Source organism: Orycteropus afer, unplaced genomic scaffold (genome assembly GCF_000298275.1).
Source record: "Orycteropus afer afer isolate SDZICR_OR568_19922 unplaced genomic scaffold, OryAfe1.0 scaffold00448, whole genome shotgun sequence".
Taxonomy (NCBI): domain Eukaryota; kingdom Metazoa; phylum Chordata; class Mammalia; order Tubulidentata; family Orycteropodidae; genus Orycteropus; species Orycteropus afer.
The window spans coordinates 1554580-1562607 of record NW_006922035.1 but is presented as its reverse complement, the minus strand read 5'-3'; the positions used below and the strand labels follow the sequence as shown (position 1 = coordinate 1562607).

General features: G+C 51.8%; 1 protein-coding gene across 1 annotated transcript in view; it reads left to right on the top strand.

The window, feature by feature from the left end:
- The window catches only part of SLC15A4 (solute carrier family 15 member 4), a 22558-nt gene that overhangs the window by 8550 nt on the left and 5980 nt on the right, over positions 1-8028 (top strand). Inside the window, exons 3-5 of the mRNA XM_007954224.1 lie at positions 2937-3105; positions 3533-3610; positions 4036-4204. Coding sequence (XP_007952415.1) covers positions 2937-3105; positions 3533-3610; positions 4036-4204 — 416 coding nt within the window. The remainder of the gene's footprint in view (positions 1-2936; positions 3106-3532; positions 3611-4035; positions 4205-8028) is intronic.

Here is an 8028-nt window from a genome sequence, read left to right as displayed (position 1 = left end):
GGGGTCTCCCACCTCAGCACTGCTTCCCGTGTCCTGGGAAACCCCTCAGTACTGGGCAGACAGGACAGCTGGTTGCCCTAGATCCAGGTTAATAAAAAGAGAGCCCAGAATTCAGCCCGAGACCACAGGAATAGTTTGTTATTCGTGGAGATAGTTACATGTCGGTTTCACTGAGTGGACCTTTGACCTTTCAGCTAGGCAGTTCTGTGAAGTTTCACACGCTCACCCAGTCGGGTACCACCGCTGCAGTCAAGCTGGAAAATGCCCTCTGCCCCGAAACACCCCTCCGTGGGGACCATTCTGGTCGTGGTGGGAGTTCTTGATAGGGGCTGCTTTCTGGGGTTGACCACTCAGCTGTGGCAGCCACTGCCTCTCAGGAGGGCGGCCACGCCCTTAGTGGACAGCACTGCATGCTGGCATGCTCTCCCACAGGCCAGCTCCCAGTCTGCTTCCCGTGGCATTGGCATCTGTCTTCTCTGTGTACCGGGGTTGTAGACTGTCTTCTGCGGGGTGGACCAGGAGCTCCGTGAGGAGCGTTTACGGGCCTGCTGATCCTCCAGGCTGACCAGCTGTGGTTTCTGGAGCTGCCACGTGGGGGGGATTCTGCCAGACCTTCAGAGGTCACGTAGAGACCCCAGAAGCACAGAGGGGAGCACACAGGGCCATAATCCATGCTTGCCACTGCAGTGCGTTCACCTCCATCCGGGCCATCATCCAGGATCCTCACTCTGGGGGCTCTTGCCTTCATCTGGGCCCATCCCAGTTTCTCTCTGGCCTCAGTAGATCTGTGTCTGGAAGGTCAGGTGATGCTGTTTTCAGAGGCACATCATTGTGTGTGTGCTGTTTGTTCTGCCCTGAGTGGAAGGGGCCTAGATCTCTCTGGAGACACATCTTTGAGTGGAGGATCAGTGAGAATGCCCGGCTTTCCAGGAGGAAGTTACACACATGCACAGAGAGCGAGGGCCCCAGAGAGCAGAGACTTCTCAGAGCTGGAGAGCAGGCGGTTTCTGGGGGTGAAGCAGCGGGCTCACCCTGTCTACCGATGTCATTGTGACCAGATGCCAGGATGGACTGGTGTATTGCAGAGCCACATACTAACAACGTGTATGAACAAAGTGAAGTTTAAGGAGCTCTGGTGGTGTAATGGTTAAGGCATGTGGCTGCTAACCAGAAGGTTGGTGGTTCAAATCTACCAGCCGCTCTGCAGAAGAAAGATGAGGCAGTCTGCTTCCCTAAAGGTCTGTAGCCTCGAAAACCCAGTGCGGTCGCTGTGAGTTGGAAACAACTCAGTGGCGGTTGGGTTTTTGTGTGTGTTTTTTTTAATCTTGGCAGTTTTTAAAACATTTTAACAGCATGAAACAAAAGCGCTATAACCAGTAACCCGGAGGAATGCTTCTTGGTGTGAAAATGGTTCTGATAATTGAAACTGAGATGGTTTTAGAGTAACACGTTTAGTGTGATGTAGTAATTCAGCAGTACGTGTGAGCGGTACATAGTTTTCCACTGGTGGTACAGCGAATGTCTCCTAAGTTCAGAACCTTCCGGTTCTCCCCACTAAACTGCCCCATACGGAAGGGTGGAGCCGTGTCTGAGTGTTACTTGTGTGTTCCCAAGGTTGTTTTGGTGTGAGTGCTAACAGAGGTGGGCAGGCAGAAGTGCTCAGTTCTTAACCTGGTGGACTGAATTTTGTGTCCACGACCAAACATTGCCTAAACTAAAATTCATTTACCTATTGGAGTTCCTCCACTCTGGCAGCCCAGATTGAAAACCGCAGCATTTACGTTTAAAACAGTTAAACAGCACAGGAGTGTATAAACTAGAAAGCTGGCGTTTATACCTGACCGCCAGAATCGGAACGGGTCTTGAAGGCAGTTAATTGAATATCTCTTGGTATTTCGGACTTTTCAGAAAAGTGTGCAATTTTTTTTTTTTTTTCCCGTGCTTCACCCTGAGAACCTGAGCTGCTAGGACATTTGCCAGCTGGAAAGCCCTTGTGGCTGCCTGGTCAGACCTGTTCATTTGATAACAAAAATAATGGTGCAGACCCACGTGGAGTAAAGCAGCCTGCTAGGGAAAGGGCCATGTACTGTGACTGATGGGACTATGTGGCCAAGAGTGACTGTGGAGGTGACCCAGTGCTCAGGGCCTGCCTGGGTCCCTGTCCTGGCCCGCTGCCTAGCTCTGTCACTTTGGGCATGTTTCTTACCCTGTGTGCCCTGGGTAACTCACTGCCGTCGAGTCAACTCTGGCTCATGGTGAGCCCTCCTTGGGTTTCTGAGGCGGTATCTCTACAGAAGGAGATTGCCCAGTCCAGTGCCTTAGACACTGCGCCATCAGAGTTCCCGCCAACCCTTCTGCTGCTTCCTTAACCTGAGCGAGAGCTTGTGCAGAACAGAATGCGTCCACATAGTTAACACCAGTTCCTACATGCGAAATAAACCAGCATGATTTCCTTTAACCATGTTGGTCCTGGTGGTCAGGCCTTGGCATTGAAGGAATTAGCTAATTAAAGCACCAAAACCACGCAGTGAAAGTGTCTTTCAGGTAGAAGTTTGGTGACACCCCTGACGTTGACATTGGCAGCCTCAGGTGCCACTGCAGACATCCTCTCCCGGCACCAGTGGCTGTTTAGTGGCTGAAGCTGAGGTTCGCATCAGCCACTGGTGGGCCACTGCTGAACTCTGCCTTCCAGCCTGTAGGTTTACGGTGGTGCAGTTGCACTTGGACTGGAAAGTCCTTCTGGAAGCTGCAGTAGGACATGGTGTTAGACACCACGCGGTGGCTGGATGTGTTGTGTACAATTAGCAGGCAACAGAATGAACCAGAAGCAAATTCAATACAGTGGGCTGGTTTCCTGTCTCCAAACTGAATTTGTTACCAAATAATGGATTCTGGGAGGGGGAAGAAAACTAATTCCTTCATTTTATTTCCCAAAGTGAAAGCAGTGGCGTCTCTCAGCAACCTTCTAAACACAGTCTGTTTGATTCATGTAAGATGTCTCGAGGAGGACCGTTTCCTGAAGATAAAGTGGAAGATGTGAAAGCTCTTGTCAAGATTATCCCTGTTTTCTTGGCTTTGATACCTTACTGGACAGTGTATTTTCAAGTGAGTGGTGGTGAACAGATTACGTTTCCTTTTCTCTCGGCGGAACGTTGCCCTGTGTTTTGCCCACCACTACAGCCTGGAGGACTCTGGCCATGTCTCCAGACCAGGCTTCAGGAGCTTGGCGTTTGTGTTTTGAGTTGTGGGCTCATCTTGGCTGCTTTGAATGTTTGGAGCACTCTGCCAGGATAGCAGCTGGGGATGGGTTTTCAGGGCTCCGCCTTCCCCTGCCTGTTTGAGCCGCTGGTGGTGCTTGTGCAGTGCTGGTGTCCAGGAGACGTTCAGGTGGCCCCGTAGCCGATGGGGCAGCGTCTGTGCTGGCATCTTGTCGGCTCTCACCCCGCAATGTCCACGTGGGGGTGATGACAGGCTCATAACATCTGGGAGATGGGGTCGGTTTCCGTGTAACGATGCTGCTTTTTATACCCAGATGCAGACAACGTATGTTTTACAGAGTCTTCATTTGAAGATTCCAGAAATTTCAAGTATCACACCAACCCCTCATACGGTAAGAGTGGCTGAAATGATCTGAAGATTGTCCATTGGGGTTTCCACAGTGAAGGGCTTTCTCTGCCAATTGTAGTTGTAAGTTTTCGCTGTTAGCATAAGCTGAAGATGTTCTTACTGGAATTGAGCCTGACTGTTTTAGGGGTATTTCCCACTGGACACGCTGATTCCCAGATTTGTGTGGAGTCCTTTATGCTGCAGACTCTCCCCTTCAGAGCCCAGAAGAGCAGATGCAGGCTTTCAGAAGCACAGACCTTTTCCTGTCCCGGTGGCTCGAAGCCGAGAGCTTGTCCGGGAGGTCGTGCTGTGTAGGACGCTGGGGCCTTTGTCCAGGGAGCACCTGCTCTTCAGACACTGGGGGCAGATGAGGCGCTCCCATGCCGGGCACACAGGCCGCCTCTCACGCGCACACTCTGCACACCCCAGTTCCCCGCAGCCTGGCTGACCATGTTCGATGCCGTGCTCATCCTCCTGCTGATCCCTCTGAAGGACAAGCTGGTTGATCCCGTTTTGAGAAGAAACGGCTTACTCCCCTCATCCTTAAAAAGGATCGCTGTTGGGATGTTCTTCGTGATGTGTTCCGCCTTTGCTGCAGGTAAGACGCCATTTCCAGCTCCCTCCCGACCCAGGAGTAAGAACACAACTGCGTTCCCTTACACCATGGAGCTTTCTTCAGCTCTTAAGTCTTCATTATGTGATGGGTAAAAAATTTTTCCAAGGGGTTTGTCATCATTTTCCTTCTAGAACTAAATATGTTGAACTGCTCCCCAAGGAAGGTAGCTTTTGGATGAGATCAGAGGAGGCTTGTCCTCTGCTCACTGGTTTAGAGTTCAGGTGGCTGTTGATGGCTGAGTGGGTGCGTTTCTGTAAATTAGAGGCATTGCATCATTCTCAAAGAGGAAAGTGCAAGTTAGGTCCGGTAGCCGGCATCAGTGTGGCCCTAAAGCCTTTGAATTTGTATGTACAATTGTCTGGACTCCTGGGGAGGAAGATTGATTCCGTGGTTACAGGACTGAGCCCAGCCCCTCCTTACTCCCCCACCGCATCCCTGCCGATGGCTAAGAGCTGAGGTCTAAATACTCGAACACTGATGGAGGGTGAGCCTTATGGGGGACTCATTCTGTTTTCAGGATTCTGACATTCTGAAGTACGAGTCATTTTGTCTTGCTGATAAGCTAGGGTATTGCTGACTTTCTAAACTCACTTTGGAGTTCTTCCTCCATTAACGTTTTAAACTGTTGAACTGTGAAGTGGCTTAGTGATCCAGTAAGAAAAGCTGACGGCCCTGGACGGCCACGAGGGGCCTCGTGGTGAGCACAGCGGAGATGGAATCGCATGTTTCGAACAATGCTTCCTTCACCAGCTTCATAGCCTGTGGCAGAGTGAGCACGTTGATGTAGCTCTTAATAGATGTAAAGAAACTAAGTTCCGAGGCTTAAGAACCCCATACTCCCGAGACGGTGGTGGGGGACTGCTGCGTTTGCCCTTGACCAAACAGATCGTTGAAGTGGGGTCGTTGGAACCCAGTTCTCACTGTGCTTTCGTCATCATTGGTTCCTTCTCCGGTGCTGGGCGTGTGGGGAAATGAGCGAGAGCCGCAGCACTGACCGGTAGCAGGGCTCCACGTGCAGGATTCAGAGACGCCGAGTCAGCCGGCAGGGGTCAAGCTGAGACCAGCCACGGGGCTGGAGACCATGTCTGTCTGTCCTGTCTCCAGAGCGCCTGGCGGAGTCTCAGCCAGTGCGGCTTGGCCTTAGCCCCAGCGACCCATCTTTCTCCCTGGGCCTGGGACGTCCCTCTGAGCGCCCTGACGTGGGGTGGACACTGAGGAAGGGGCCCTCACCCCTGTCTGTGGAGAGGGTGTCTGCTCTCTCAGTGTTCTCCAGTCGATGAGTCGATTCCAAAGTGTTCCTCTGAACACCACTTTCTGTAGTCTCACCACTGGCTGGCTGGCTTCTGCGGGGCGCCTCCAGAGCTGGGCAGGGTGTTCCAGTGCCTTCTAGGCGTGATCCTGGAGGAAACAGCGCCAGCCAAGTGAGCGCGAGAATACCCAGTCGCAGCGGTGGCCCTGGCTTGCAGACACATGGTGGTGAGCTCCAGGGCCCAGTGACAGAAGTCAGGCTGCCTCCTCAGCAGTGGCTGGCCCCAGAGGTGATGCCAGCAAATACCGAGTGGCTGGAAGGGGTCTCTTCCCTCGGTGCCCAGGTGTTGGGAAGCAGCTCACCTTTCCTGAGTTGGGAGGAGTTTACATATCTTAAGTACAACTTGAGAAAGTTAGCGGGACCAGCTCCCAGGTTTCATGACCGTCCGTCCCCAGCTTAGGTGAGTACCGTTGAATGGGAACGTGCGTGAGCTCTCCGTAGAGGCTTGACATCGTTACAGCAGACCACAGTTATAGACGGTTCTTCGTTTTGCCTGTGATGGCGTGGGTTCGGCAGGGGTCGGTTTGCCTCAGCCCTTCCTGCCTTCACCAGTAACGAGCCAGTCCCTGCGCTGAGTGCCAACCCGCTGGTGACGTCTCCTTTCCGGTTTCTCAGGCGAGTCGGGCATGCCGGGGTTGCTTCCCGTCTGCCTGGCAGAGAAAGGAGCGGGTTGCTCTGCGTTTCCTTTTCCGCTTGCAACTTGTGTGTCCCTTTTTAACCTCCAATGTGAGAGATGCTCACTGGAGAACAGGAGGCTTGAGTGAAGGAGAAAATAAAAGCCAACAGGAGCCCTCCTGACGCGCTCCCCCTAGTGTTTCGGTGCACGTCCTCCTAACCTTTGTGCTATGTGTGTGCACAGACACACCTTTGTTTTACATAACCGAAATCCCATGTAAGCTTGGTGGGAGCCTGGATAAGAAAAAATAAATAAATAAAAATAAACCACAAAAATATAATAACAGTTATGTGTGTTGTTAGGGGCGGCCCTCCCCTTACAACACACGCGCACGCGCGCGCATGTGAGCAGTGATGAAACGTGTACACGTGGTACATGTGTTCGTTCCTTTGTCTCCTGGTTTGGAAAGATCTGAGAGGGGCGCATCCTCTCGTGTCAGACGCTGGTCTGCGGGCCCTCACTGGTGGGTGTAGGTTTCCAGTTTTCACCCTTGCGGGCCTCACTGCGGTGGTAGTCCCCTGCTCATGCTCAGATTCCAGGAGGGCACTCGTGGCCGCCTCTGAAGGCTGCTGGCGTCTGGTGCCGAAGTGCCTTCTACGCAAGGAACCCGTCCCCCGGCTTCTCAGGTCGATGGTCCCAGTTCCCGCCCCTCTGGGATCTGCTTTTCTCTCGTCCCCTGTGCGTGGAGTGGTGCTATCTTACCTGGCGGTTTTAAGCGTGGGCTTCAGGGCAGGGATGGACAGCCTGAGGTTGACACGGATTTATCTTGAGTCCGTTTGTCTTGGGAGAGGCCCTCAGCTCTCATCAGAAGAGTGCTCATTACCCACTCCACCCTAGAGAGCCCAGAACCAGAGCTCTGCAGTCAAGTCAGTGCCAACTCACAGCCACGCCATGGACAGAGTAGAGCTGCCCCATAGGGTGTCTGAGGCTGTGATCTTTATGGGAGCAGCCTGCCTCGTCTTTCTCAAGAGGAGCGGATGGTGGATTCGAACCGCAGGCTTTCTGTTTGCAGTTCAGCGCTTTAACCACTGTACCACCACGGCTTCTATAAATATGTGTAGATTCACTGCCATCAAGTAGATTAAGGCTCATAGTGATCCTGTAGGATAGAGTAGAAGTGCCCCATGGGGTTCCGTGGCTGTGAATCTTAACAGAAGCAGACTGCCTCATCTTTCTTGTGCAGAGCAGCCGTTCAAGCCACCGACCTTTGGTTCGCAGCCGAGTGCTAACCGCTGTGTCACCAATCACAGGGAGGAGCTGAATTCATTAAGAGTCCCCACCTGAGGGGGACCCCGGCAGTAACTTTATATCCTCACAGGGCATGTTTCTGTGCAGCTCCGTGGTTGGTCAGTGTTCCATTTAATCTATAGCCTGTTACTGATGGCTGTATACTTCATACTTTGTGTATCAGTAATTGGAGCGTTGGAATTTGTAGGAAGCTACTGAAGTTAGCGGTGCTAGGCTTCCTTGTCTCATCCCTGACTGTAAAGGGAGGGCCGTTCCAACTGCCTGTTGAGTTTGTGTTTAGCACCCTGTCGGATTGAACTAGACGTCCCTGATGAGATTCAAGGTCAGGTTCACTGAGTGCAGTTAGCAGGAATGCGTGTTGTTTGTCTAAGATGGCTTCCCCCCTTTTGTCATTGATGTTTTGTATTAAGTTTTAAATATTTAGTTATTCCTCTATTTCTGGAATGCATCCTGCATGTTCAGAGAGCTGAGCATGATCATTTTTTTATTTTTAATGCATTTTATTAAAATATAATTTATGTACAGTGAAATACACAAAACTAAAGTATATGGGTCAGTGTCTTTTTTTTTTTT